Below are 14,434 nucleotides of genomic sequence, written 5' to 3'. Positions count from 1 at the left end.
CTGCCTGTGTCTGTGCTTTTGTCTCTTAAACACTGACTGTTGAGTAATCTCGTCCTTTGTCTTTTTTAAAGCAGGACAGTCCCTTTGACCCCACCACAAAGCACTGTGTCATACACAGCGGTCCCTCCTTTATCGCGGGAGTTACCTTCTAAAAATAACCCACAATAGGTGAAATCCGAAAAGTAGCCAACTTTAATTTTTACAATTATTATAGATATTTTAAGGCTGTAAAACCCCTCACTACACACTTTATACACTTTTCTCAGACAGGCATGAACATTTGTTTAAACACTCTCAAAGTTCAAACCTTTGTAGAAAAATAAGTCCAGTATTATAGGATTAAACCGAAGATCAAACCCTGTTTTCAGGTCCAGAACATGGAATAGAGCAGCTGCCAGAGAATTCAGCATTAATGAATCAATGGTACGGAACAAGAGGAAGCAAGAAGAATGAGCTGAGTAAAGTTTGACTTACCTGACTGTTTTTGGGGGTTTTTTCGCTTAATGCGCTTTATAATCCCCAAAATACAGTAACTTCTACCTTCATTTAGCATTTTACAGAAGTCCAACTTTTTGTGCGATGGTTAGCATCCTCCTCTGCCTTCTGGATGCTACCGCAGCTGCCTTTGACGGTGCAAAACGTTTTGTCGACATTGTTGTGTTTGTAAGTTTTGTCCCCAACATACAGTGCAGCACTTCAGAGTCACACTGCTAGGATCGAAGATTTATGTCAATTTGACAAGCTGAAGGCATTCTGTACTGTACAGGAGACAGGGCACGAGACTGACTGACAGCCAATCATTACGCAGAACACAACACGCTGTAAACAAAAAAAAAAAAAAAAGAAAACCATGCAAAATTGCACCAAAAAAAGCGAGGCTGTGAATGGTAAACCGCGTTATAGCGAGGGACCACTGCATTTCATATTTGTCTGAATCTGAATGATTATTACTGTGGCCCTGCTTACTAAAGACCCAACTTGATGCAAACTGATGACAGTGCAGCGCTGTAACCCCTGTTCATAGTGCTCTAAACTTGGTTTTATCCTAAATGATAAAAAAGAAAATGGACTAATTCTTATATAGCGCTTTTCTACTCTCCTGGAGTACTCAAAGCACTCTAAGCAACATGCCCCATTCACACCAGCACTGTCTTCTATGCTATAAAGTGCTTACTAAATACCATTCACACTCTGATGAATGCCCTCTTGGCATGCAGACTAGGGGGAAGCCAGCGATCCAACCACCAACCTTCCTATCAGTAGTTGACCTGAGCTACTACAGCCACCCCGTCAAGGCAAAATCTGTTTTCCTTGCCAGGTTATAATGAGATGTAGTGAAAAGTGAGTATGACAGTGTGAAAGCTAGAGTGCTATTAAAACTGAGGCGAGAGCACCAACTGTTGGTCAGTAATGCTCATCGATGCCCCCCGATCGAAATCAGTGGTTTTTAAATATAAATGTTTTTTCCCCAGAAACTCTGGAAAAAACTGATTTTTTAAAAAACTTTATTTAAAATTTTACATTCAATATTTTTTAAAGCTACATTAATCCAAATGTTACTGATTAAAAAAGAACAAGCACCAGTTAAATACACTTTTCATATGGTGCTCACTGGTGACTGTGAACATGCCCTGTAGGTGATTCACACCAGCAGTACCATGTAGGCTACTGCTGGGGTAGATGGTAATAATTAATTTTCATAGTAATTCAGTGTCCAATTTAACAGCCCCAGGTCAGTAACTCAGAGTTTTATTGGCCCATGTACATTTCCATTGGCCTGTGGGGGGAAAAAAGCTTTTTATTTTCGATCCATCCTTCCATTTTCTTCAGCTTATCCAGGGCCTGGTTATGGGGGGAGGCTGGGAGCTCATGTATGTACCGGCTCACTCCTGGTGGCTGCCTGGTGCCTGTAGCCCGGCTGGGCCCCTTCTCAGGGGTGGGGCGCCCTCAGGCCTCTGGCCTCTGGGCCTGGGGCTCAGTCCTCTCTGGCACAGCCGGCTGCCGGCAGAGCCCGCGGGCACTTCACTGCAACCACCTCTGGCCTCTGCTCCGTGGCTGCTGGGTGACCCCCTTTTTTTTTTCTCTTCTGTTTTTTTCTTCTCTCAACAGGTGATCCAGGTGTTTTTTTTTTCTTTTTTGTTTGTTTGTTTGCTTTTCTTTTTTTCTCTCTCCCCTCTATTCTGTCTTTTTCTCCCTCTGTTTCTCCCTGTCCTATCCCTCAGTCATGTCTGTCCTGTCTGTAACAACTGAAAATAAAATAAAATAAAATAAATACATAATTATAATAAAGGTCAATCAAATGGACCAATATGGCAAGGCCATGATGATCCACTTGGTAAAGTAAATCCACTAGGCATCTTTTTTGGCCTTCAGACAACAATTCTGATGGCTAAAGATCCAAACGGGATAGGCTAAAATTCCAGAGATCTAAACCAGTCTGGTTACTTGGGATCATTAAAAATAAATAAATGATTCTTGGCAAGACCATCATTTTTACTGAAGCCAACTTTCCCATGAGTGACATGAGTAGAGATTTCCATCTAAAATTGTCTTCTACTTTCTTTAAAAGTGGCTCGTGGTTTAATTTAGTTAAATCTGTCATGGTCCGGCATGCCTTCCCAGGATCATCAGCAGAGGTCCGTTCTTCGTACCTCGCTAAGTAAGTTAGCCGGATTTGATTGTTGACGATTTCGCGTGATCTTGGATCGTTCGGTTCTCTGAAGCTCATCCGGGACTTGCTGTCATAGCAACAGATCCGTAAGCGTAAACCTGCTCGGGAGCAGGTTTACTTTATGTAAACAGGATTAGATCGCGGCCACTCAGGTATGTCCGCTGCAGTTATACGAAAGCAACAGCGATATTTCTCCACTGTTTTGCCATAAATAAATATTATCAATGTAACTAAAGATAATGCAGTATTTGATTCTTTTATTGATTTCATACAGATACATACAGCTCATTTCCGAAAAAAAGGGAAATGTACTATTAATCATTCTATGTCATGTAGTAGATTATCCATCCATCCATTCGCTTCCAGATTATTCCAGATGTAATTCATATTTTAGAGTAGTAATAGTAAATTACTACGTGTAATCAAGATGAGAGACCACGGCTATAAAAGCGAAGGTGGATTTGGGAAGTCTGTCGCAGCCATGTCCTGTCCGTTTGTACGCGAGCAAGGAAGGTGCAAGATTGATAAGGAGAGTTTTCAGAATTCAGCGGATATTGCGGGATAGACGGGATCCTTCAGCTCAGCGCGACAGTGTGCTCATAGAGAGATATCGATTTTCCCGTCAGGGTATTATTTTCTTTCTTTCTTTCTCTCTCTCTCTCTCTCTCTCTCTCTCTCTCTCTCTCTCTCTCTATAGATATATAGATATATATATATTTCCCAACTTACTGTGCATGCTTCAGTCACCCCTTGCATGGAAACAGGTAAAAGTGATGGAGTGTTATGTCAAACTACATACAAAAAACCCCACAATGTCAATAAATGTCACAGTACAAAAAGCCGGGGTGTGACGAGGGGGTGCAGGACCACCACCTGTCTTTATGTGCTCTGCCCTTTTCTTGGTTGCTGTTATAAACAAACAAACAGATTATTTCAGGGTCTCTTTTCAAGAGACTAAAAGCAATATAAGTGATAAATATTACCATTCTGTAGAATATTCCTATATTTCACTTTTACTTGTTCCCATGTTCTAGTGGGTCCTGTTGTGGCTCTAATGTGAAAGAGGATATGATGTAATATAATATAATGTGGTATAATATAATATCACATGATATAATGTAATATCATGGATCACTTACGGGCTTAATTTGTCAGCAACTTTCTGCCAGCCCTCTCTCCTTGCTTTTGCAGCCTTTGCAGTGTTCCCCTGCGTTTTAATTAAACTCTGAAACTCCTGATATCCCTCAATCAAGAGTTCTTGGTCTGCTGCCGTCAAATACTGAGCGCGCTCCTTCGACATCTTCACCGACCAATCACAGGGTTGCCGATCAATGTTTCTACTATCGATGCGTAGCCCCTTTTAAGCCACCCAGTGATCTCACATTACTTCATCCAGCTATACTAATCGTCAACAACAGGTGTGTTCGGAGAACCGGATTAGCGAGCTCAAAGTTAGCGCGATGATTTGATCTTGGATGTGTCATTTGATCTTGGATGTAGTAAGCGAGGTACGAAGAACAGGCCCCTGGACTGTTGTTTTTGTTGTTGTTCTCTCTTGCTCCGCCCACCCTTCTCTGTCTGGGCGGAACTTATTGTGGGTTCAATATGGGTTCCTCACCTGCTGTTCATTATCTCCGCACTCCTGCCATTTTCTTAAGGTGACAGATCGGTGCTTCACGATGCTGGTTCGTGGTACTACTCGTGTCAGTGTAGCCCCGATGCTAATTAAACTATTTTCTTCCATCAGAGTCGCCTTCAGTCTAACCTGTGTTTCTCTCTGTGAATAGGCCTGCTGGACCCATCCCTGTTCTTCCCTGGAAGTGAGCGTGAGTGAGTTTGTGAGTGACCAGCAGATTGCAGTGTGTGGCTGAAGAAGAGTGTTCATGACCTACCCTTTTTCCCTGGAGCCCCGTCCCCTTCTACCTTTTATATATATATCACCTAGTGTTCTAAATAAACCCTCTCTTTTCTTTAAAAGAGATAATTTGGCTGTTCTCCTCTTCCCTGGGAGCAGAGTTTTTCTTGGTGGGAAAAAAGGACACGATTTTCAGGCCATGCATTGACTTAACACGTATGCTTTGCCCTCACTAACCTCTGCTTTTGAGTTACCCCAGGGAGCCATGATCTTATGTAAACTGGACCTGTGCAATACATACCATCTGGTGAGGATAAGGGAGGGGGCGAGTGTGAGACTGCTTTCAACATCCACCTTTGCCATTTTGATTATCTAGTCATGCCCTTTGGACTTACCAATGCTCCATCCGTTTTTCAAGTGCTCGTCAATACATTCTCCAGGACTTCATTAACCACTTTGTCTTCGTGTACCTAGACGACATTCTCATCTTCTCAATTTCAGTAGCTGAACATGAAAACCACGCCAGACGTCTTGCAGCGCCTCCTTGAAAACTGGTTATTTGTCAAAGGGGAGAAGTATGAATTCCACCTCAAAACAGTGTCATTTTTGGGCTACATCATTGAACAGGGAAATCTCAGAGCCGACTGAGACACTAGCTAAGGTTGTCCACGAGTACGTGTCTGCACCACTTGTGCACAGAATAAGTCGCCTAACCAGCCAATGGACTGCCCCGGCTCCTGCCTACACTGGGTCGGCCCTGATGATGAAATCGACTGCGATTTCATCACCGGCCCACCCCCCTCGGTAGGTAACCATAATTGAGCATTTTTCGAAGGCTGCTCACCTAGTAGCATTGCCCAAGCTTTCCACAGCTCTATAAACCACCCAGGTGCTGACTACGCACGTCTTCCATCTCCATGGAACCCCCGATCGAGGTCCACAATTCACCTCTCAGGTGTGGAAGAAGTTCTGTCCCACTTTGGGTGCTAAGGTCACTCGTTTTCACCTGTGAACAAATTATCAGACAGAGCGGGCTCATCAGGAGCAGGAGGCTGCTCTTCGTTGTGTCGCATCCACCAACCCAGGCAATCTGGAGTGAGCAGCCCCGCTGGATAAAGTACACCCGCAACAGCCTCACCTCTTCAGCAACAGATCACCTCCCTTCGAGGCCTCCCTTAGTTACCAGCCACCTTTGTTCCCTGCCAAAGAAGGTGAGCACATTGTACCATCTGTCCAGCGCCATCTTTGCAAGTGCTTGTGCTGTTTGCCAGGGACAGCTCAGGGAGACCACGGCTTATCATTGAACAGAATCGATGGTGGTACCCTCTTCAAACCCAGCTTACAGGATCTGGTGTCTGCAGCTGATATAAAACCCGTAACTAGCCAGCTGCAGTCTTGCACGACTCTCTGCTGCTTCTCTCCTCCTGTTATCCCCTGAAAATCCCGTCCCCTTTACAGACTGTCTGCCCCTAAACAAGCAAAAACCAAACAAAAAAAATAGGCAAACATGACTTAAACATAAAATATCACAAAGAAAGCACAATCCAGTATCCACATCTGTGCCAAAGAGTGCTCTCAGGATGAGGTCCAGGGTCCTGATGGTTAGTCAGGCTATCAAAATGTCCTGAAGCTGGCCCAGGCCCTGGTGGAAGTCAGGAACCTTCAGGGGTTGGCTTGTAATAGGGTAAACAGACTCTTGACTCTCTGGCAACGCTGGCCAGAGAAAGACAAGCTGTGAGTGGTCTACCCTCCCAGACACTGGGAGAGGCAGGGTGGTCCAAGGCAGTGAAGGGAAAAAATGACATTTCTCTTTTCAGTAAGTATCAGCTGTGTATTACAAACCATCTTCTGTCTTGGACTGAAGGCGAACTGAACCAGAGGACTTTGTTCAGTGGTCAGACCTGACGTGAAGCTATTTTACTGGATTGAAATCTGTGTTGTTGCTTATGTTTGGATGCAGCAGTCTAAAACCAGACATGGTTTGGTTTTCAGGTTCTGTTGACAACAGAAAACCTGGGATGGGGCTGGGGGCGGGAAATGCAATTGTAGCCCTTCCAGCTATTGCTGGACAGCCTCTGCCAGCAGCAAAAGGGCTGTCCTACCAGTGGGAGGGACAAGGACAGTTTTCTGTTGTGTTTCTTAAATTAAAGAACTTTGTGGCATCACGGACACAGTTATTTCCATAGCAACAACATGACATGGCAACAGGTTAAACAAACAGTACAAAGACATTTTAATTATAATTACATCCAATTTCACAAAAAAGGTCATTTTTGGTAGCTTGTTTCATCTCCTAAAAAGTTATTTACAGAGTTCATTTATAAAAATCAAGATCAGTTAGAGAAGTCTTTACACTGCACCGCACCTTTCAATTCTTTAGTCACATAAATCCTGAAAATCTTGTGTTGAAACAGGAAGGAGAGATTCTGCAGAGTGAAGAAGCACCATTAGAGAAGGTTTCCTAGTCTGTATAGAGTAAAGCGCACAGCTACAAACAGTCCTGTTAGTCCACATCTCTGTTGTCTTACTTGAACACATTTTGATACACTGAGAGCACCGGACTTTAAGAATACAGTGGTCCCTCGCTATAACATGGTTCACCTTTCACGGCGTCGCTGTTTCACAAATTTTTTTGTGTAATTTTGCATGCTTTTTTTTTTTTTTTACAGCGCATTGTGTTCTACATCCTGATTGGCTGTAGTCCATTGTCAATCAATCTCGTGCCGTGTCTCCTGTACAGTACAGAATGCGTTCAGCTTGTCAAATTGACATAAATCTTCGATCCTAGCAGTGTGACTCTGAAGGTCTGTACTGTATGTTTGTAAGTTTTCTCCCCAACAAACAACAATGTCTATGAAACGTTTTGCACCACAAAGGCACCTGCGGTAGCTCCCAGAAGGCAGAGGAAGATGCTAACCATCGCACAAAAAGTTGGACTTCTGGATATGCTAAAGGACGGTAGAATGATCATATTTTCCGGATTATAAGGTGCATTAAGCGAAACAAAACAATCAGATAAGTCTAACTTATGGCAGTCTTCATGTAGGTAACTAGTTAATGCAGCAGGATTAGTGCAGAAAGGAAGGAAGCTCTGATGCAGGAGACAGGTCAACCAGCTTGTTCTGTCTACAGTTCCTTTGTCTTTGCAGACTACTCTTTATGTTCTGATTTTGTTTTTTATTTACTTTTTTCATTCTTGTCCCACAGTAGCACTGGAGTATTTATGCCAAATATCTTTAGACGAGATACCAACCTCAAGTTGATAGTTTGGATTTTAGCTAAAAGATGTATTCTTTACTTGTAATTTAGCCAAAATAGATGTATATACCTTCTAATGGTAATACAGAGTAATTTTTAATTATGGCCAATAGTTGCTTAGTGGTTTTGGAGCTTGACTCACACAGTGGAGAAAAAGTTAGGATCCCTTAGACCTCTGCTGCTTTTTTTGTTTCATCTGTCTCGTGACCACTACGTCTCTGAATTTTGGATAATAAAATAGAAGACAGCTGGAAAAACTAATTTAAATCACATCACATCTGTTTACATCAAGTAAGCAGTTTCCAATATCCAAATGTATTATCTCCTTATTTGCTCTTTTGTATAGTACAGAAAAAAGGAAATTGTGGCTACTGCAGCTTCAGGTTCATTAATATTCCCTCCTCACATCTCTGTCTTTAGAGGTGCATCCAACACGTTATAAACTCTGAAGTTGGCAACTCGATTTATTTCAGACTCACAGGACTCCAGTAGCGAACCGCCAGCCATTCTCCACTTCCTAACCCTCTCTCCCAGACACACACAACCAGAGCCCTGCTCCATCTAAAAGATCCTGTTTAGAAGCACAAGTGTCTCTCTTCCACAGCATGTCTTTATCCTGTCTTCCTTCTCTCACCGCAACCAATCACAGCAGATGGCCCCGCCCCTCCCTGAGCCTGGTTCTGCTGGAGGTTTCTTCCTGTTAAAAGGGAGTTTTTCCTTCCCTCTGTCGCCAAAGTGCTTGCTCATAGGGGGTCATATGATTGTTGGTTTTTCTCTGTATGTATTATTGTAGAGTCCTTACAATATAAAGCACCTTGAGGCGACTGTTGTTGTAATTTAGCGCTGTATAAATAAAACAGAATTGAATTGCATGATGTCAGAATTGCCAAATTATAATTAAGAATAAATAAATGAGAATTATTTAATTATCAATAAACTCATGTGCATTAAAATACATGAATAAAAGCATTGGTATTGTGGAGCTGAACTCCTGAAAAGCAAAGAGAAGTGCCAAAAGGCAATCATAAACACTAAACATGTCGAAGGCAAAAGGCCTAATGGAAGCCATAAGTGGCATACATGTTAATGTGTTATCAAAATCATATTGAAAGAAAGGTTTCAGAAAGTGGAATATATAGAAGAGAAGACAGAATATATTTGATGGATTTCTAGAAAGAATATTTGTTCAAGCCATCATTCACTCTTCATTTGAGATAAGTGTCACAGTTTTATCTCTGTGAACGTGTGTTTGGATGTATGAGCGCATACATATCTCTCTGCTTGTCCAAATGGCAGAGTACCAACTATGTCCACAGATGGAGCTCATGAAAACCATATGACATACTCTGAAAAAGAAATCAGTTTGCTATTCCTCCCCCAACTCTGACATACACATTCACAGGGTCCCCTCTCACCCCACCCCTTTCAAAAACATATTAATCTCCCTTTAACTCCCTCCCTCTTTCCCCTTCTCCTCGTCCTGCTTGTTGCTATAACTCCCTCCTTCTTACTCCTATTTCCTTTTCTCTCCTCCCTCTCTGCTTCCTGAAGTCTTGAGACAGTCTGCAAACACTCCAGTGCTGATCTGTTTCAGCAGTATAGAGTGAAGACCACAGAGGAAAAGAAGTTAAAATTCAGGGAGGACCAAGACTAAAACATCACATTAAGAAGAATCTTTTAAAGGCAGATGATAAAAGTGTAAAGAGAATCAGGGTGAGAGGCAAGCAGAGAGAGGACATATAAAGCCAGTTTAAAATAAAGAATGGGCTCCCTGATGAGCAGTGCTTTTCTCTTAACCTCCCTGCTGGCTTTGCTTTTTGGATGTTCTTCAGTCCTGGCCCAGAACCTGAGACAAAGAGATGCACTATGTAACACAGATGGCTGCTTTGTGGTCTATTTTCACCGCAAAACCTTTTTGCAATCATGGAAGGCCTGCAAACAAAAAGGTGGCAACCTGGCCACCATCAAGCGGAAGGTGGATGCAACCGCTATTGCCACTCTCTTTTCCACTGTGGATCTGCGCCACTCACGCACCACTGTCCAAGTATGGATTGGCCTTCTGCGCCAGCCTCGCCAGTGCACTACCTCGCACCCGCTGCGAGGTTTCTCTTGGACTACCGGTGACCAGGACACAGAGTATACCGACTGGCAGAACCCGGACTCCCCTGACTTGTGTTCAGTGCCTCGCTGTATATTTATGGGCTACAGCACTGAAGACCAGGATAATAATTTTAAATGGATAGACAGTCCTTGTGCAGTCTCTGCAGATGGGTATCTGTGCCATTATGCCTACGCAGGTATGTGCCCTCCCCTGTGGAGTGAGGTAGAAGGCACTGTTATCTACACCACACCGTTTAACCTTCTAAGCCCACTGCTGACTCATGTACCCGTTGGATCTGTTGCTACCGTACGCTGTCCTTCAGGCACCAAAGAAGAAAAGACGGTTTCATGTATGACGAGGGAAGATGGCTCAGTGGGATGGACCAAAGAATCTCCTCTTTGTTCTCATTTCTCTATATCACACAACCTATGTGGCCAGGATAATGGTGGATGTGAGCATTTCTGCATGCCAGATTATGGTCATTTCTACTGTGAATGTGCTGATGGATACACGCTTGCACCAGATGAACGCACTTGCCTCGATGTGGACGAGTGCCTCGGAAGTCCTTGCAAGCAGATCTGTGTGAACGCCCCGGGGACATTTGAATGTCAGTGTCACGAGGGCTATGATAGAAATGATGAGGGTGAGTGTGAGGATATTGACGAGTGTATAAATGACTCATGTGAACATGCTTGTGAGAACACCCCAGGCTCTCATATCTGCCACTGCCATCTGGGCTATTCCTTAGTACCTGAGGATCCCAGCCGATGCCAGGATATCAATGAGTGTGAGATTCCTGGAACATGCGAGCAGATGTGTGTGAATTATGAAGGTGGTTTTGAGTGCTATTGTAGTGAAGGCTTTGAACTCATGTCTGATAACTATTCATGTGAGAAGAGAGAGAAAGGAGATGACCAATATGCTGTCACTCCTCCTTTTCTTTGGGTCACAGGTCAGGCTGGACCTCTGTGGGACTATGACTGGAACCCAGAGCAGCGCCACACTGACTGGCCTACACAGGAGGAGGAATCTCTGGACTGGCTGACAGAGTCCACCACAGTTTCTGATGTAATTTGGGCCACCAGTCCCCCACTGGAGAAACTGTTCTCTGATTCAGTGCTGGACCCCCTGACACAGGGAACTGATAAAGATGAAGAAGAAGCTGTAGAACGAGCTGACTGGTCCAACGGTGGTCAGAGATCTCAGTCTGAGCTGAAGGTTTTGTCACCAACTGCCTACAATACTCCTCATCTCCTTAGCTCCAGCGCTACCCCAGACCTGTACAAAGAAGGTGAGGGTGAAGCTACTACAGCTCTTCCCTTATACCCCACCTCAACAATCTCAGAAGGAGCTTGGAACTGGGGGGCGGATCTCGTTACTTCAAGCAAGATTCCACAGAGTTCTGTCACAGACATGCCTAAAGAGTCCAGTTACCACAAAGAGCCAGAAGGAGAAACACAGAGGAATCTCCTCAGGGAAAACTTTCACTTCACAGAGGCGGAGTTAAGCAAAGAGGAAATGAACTTTGTGGAATTTACCCCCAGTCAAAACCTGGCCTTTCCCACCGGGCTGGCTTCTTCCCAGCCGCCCCCAACTGAGGACAAGGAAGGTGATGACAGCCCTTCGGAGACAAAGGGGAGCACTTGGCTCATGGTGGGACTCTTCATACCCATCTGCATCTTCATTGTGGTAATGGTGGCACTCGGTTTTGTCTACTGCAACCGCTATAGAGTTACAGCACACGATAAGAATGCCGCTGACTGCTACCACTGGATCTCGGGGTCTCATGATAAACAGGGAGCTCCTGACCCCTCAGCAGGGGTGCAGAGCTGTGTTTAAAACTGTGAAGACATTTACATAAACAAACTCTGTTTCAGAGGGAAAGAGTGGTGATGAATGCATCTGGTCCCTCTGACTCTGGACTATGGGACACATTTAAATAACTCTTGAATCTAAACTCATAATGACAGGAGGGAAAGTACAGAGAAAGTGTTTTTGTGAATATGTTTTCTATGTGGTACAGAATACACACACACACACACACACACACACACACACACACACACACACACCGTCCTGATTATTGACATGTTTATTCGTTTCAGCATGTCCCAGATGAAGTAATTCCTGCTTATAAAGTTAACCGAGGTGTTTGTTTTGTAATGGAATTTGACAGAAATTACTGTTACCTGTGTTTTATATGTGTGGTTGCCTCAGTCAGCAATGAATGAAGGGAAACTTTACATAAATGTCCAGAAGGAAACATATAGAAACAGAAAAATGCTAAACATAAGTTCGCTGTGTTGGAGCAGAATTGTGGAGCTGCGATAGAACAAAACCCTCTGTTCATGTTTGTTTCTTGTTACCATTTTAAAAATATAATGCTTGTAATAGTTCTTTGAAATAATGTCACACTCCATAAACCCTGTGATCGTTACACAGAGACTGGCTGTAGCAGCTGTTTTGTGACACTGACCTCGTTTGTGAAATGGCCAGCAGTTCCTGAATGCACTAAAAAAATCTTTTATGGCCACCTTGGATGAAATCCAGCTGTGTACAAACTGCTTTCAGCGTAGCTGCCGATGGAGCTTCCCATTTTTAAATTCCCAAATGACAATGAGATTTCAAGGGATTTGTATCCTGCATTCAAAACTGACTATTAACACGGGAGGAAAGAAGATTGTATAGAGCACTAAAAATACTAATAAAGATAATAATAGTAATCAAATGAAACTAATAAAATGTGGTATAATTTTTATAGATAAATCTGTTCATTCATTCATTCATTTTTATTTATAGAGCACCAAATCACAACAACAGTCGCCTCAAGATGCTTTATATTGTAAGGTAGACCCTACAATAATACATACAGAGAAAACCCAACAATCATATGACCCCCTATGAGCAAGCACTTTGGCGACAGTGGGAAGGAAAAACTCCCTTTTAACGGGAAGAAACCTCCAACAGAACCAGGCTCAGGGAGGGGCGGGGCCATCTGCTGCGACCGGTTGGGGTGAGAGAAGGAAGACAGGATAAAGACATGCTGTGGAAGAGAGACAGAGATTAATAACAAGGTTATTCAGTGCAGAGAGGTCTATTAACACATAGTGAGTGAAGAAGAAACACCCAGTGCATCATGGGAATCCCCCAGCAGCCTACGTCTATTGCAGCATAACTAAGGGAGGATTCAGGGTCACCTGGTCCAGCCCTAACTATATGCTTTAGCAAAAAGGAAAGTTTGAAGCCTAATCTTAAAAGTAGAGATAGTGTCTGTCTCCTGAATCCAAACTGGAAGCTGGTTCCACAGAAGAGGGGCCTGAAAACTGAAGGCTCTGCCTCCCATTCTACTTTTAAATACTCTAGGAACAACAAGTATCTTTTTTGTCAAAGCTCAAAGAAATCTGATTTGATGTTATCTGATGTTCACTTGTCAGACTCAAAGACAGAATCAACTTTACTGACCAAGTACGTGTACACATACAAGGAATTGGGCTCTTACCTACTATATACACGAGGATTAACTATGAATGCATATATATTCATAGTTAAGAACAAGAGAGAAAGATGTACAATAGAATAAAAATAATATGTACAGTATGCAGTGATACAGCAGCAGGTGTGGTGTTTTTAAATGCAGTGTTCATCAGCGTGACAGCCTGTGGAAAGAAACTGTAGATGTCTGCTTATGTTGGTGTACAGTGCTCTGTACCAGAAGAGAGGAGTTGGAACAGGTTGTATTAAGAATTTGTAAGTTAAAGATCATGACAAGTGTTGAGTTTGAAAGGTTATTGGAAATAATAGTTCAGTTAGAGGGGAGCTTTCTTTGACCAGTTGCGATCACGTCACCTAAGACAGGAAGTGGCATCTGTTAAATGCATTTGAACACTCAAAGCTATTAAGCAGATTAAATATGCAGCAAGGGTTTCAACGTATTTTTGTCATTGCTGTGATATTCTTGTCATTTAATACTGTAGTCAAAATCCTGGAAGCTCAGAAAAAGGGGAATAAGGATGCTGTAATTGGAAAAATAACTTTTATCACCAGAGTCTTTCCTTGGAATGTGTTTTTACAGAAAATACAACAGGATGATTCAGGACCTCACTGGGAGGAAGCATTGTGACTGTACTGACTAATACAGTCTACTGATCAAAACCAGCTGATGTATTTGTTTGGCTCTCAGAGGGGGTGTCACGCTCTCTTTTCTCTCACTGTCTGTCCAATTATCAAAATCACCGTCTTTTCTGCAGGTCTCAGTATACAGACACAATCTGCTCACTTCTTACAACACTGATGTATATTATAAATAAAAGCAGTCATAGTTTGTTAGGTTTGTCCATTATTTAGTATAAAATCTAACATGGTGTACACATTTGCTGCAAGGATCTGGCAACATGTTGCTGTCACTACAAAGAAGCAGAGAGACAATCAGAGAGCTATGCAACCTTCAGGTTAGCCCCTTCCCTTCTGTAAACACAAAGCTGAGGGTTTCAGCTGTTATTCAAATTGTAGTGCTGGGAGGTCAAATGCTCTGCAGCTTAAGAAAACACCA

The 14,434-nt window shown here is 43.0% G+C and overlaps 1 protein-coding gene across 1 annotated transcript; it reads left to right on the top strand.

Annotated features, from left to right (window-relative positions):
• The first annotated feature begins 9,346 nt into the window (after positions 1-9,346).
• Positions 9,347-12,328, top strand: cd248a (CD248 molecule, endosialin a). Its single transcript, XM_031727192.2, has one exon. The coding sequence runs from the start codon at positions 9,547-9,549 to the stop codon at positions 11,722-11,724; it is 2,178 nt and encodes a 725-aa protein (XP_031583052.1). The 5' UTR covers positions 9,347-9,546; the 3' UTR covers positions 11,725-12,328.
• Positions 12,329-14,434: the final 2,106 nt, after the last annotated feature.

This window comes from Oreochromis aureus, linkage group 3 (genome assembly GCF_013358895.1).
Source record: "Oreochromis aureus strain Israel breed Guangdong linkage group 3, ZZ_aureus, whole genome shotgun sequence".
Lineage (NCBI taxonomy): Eukaryota > Metazoa > Chordata > Actinopteri > Cichliformes > Cichlidae > Oreochromis > Oreochromis aureus.
Note: the sequence above shows the minus strand (reverse complement) of the source record. Positions and strands in the feature narration are given on the sequence as shown.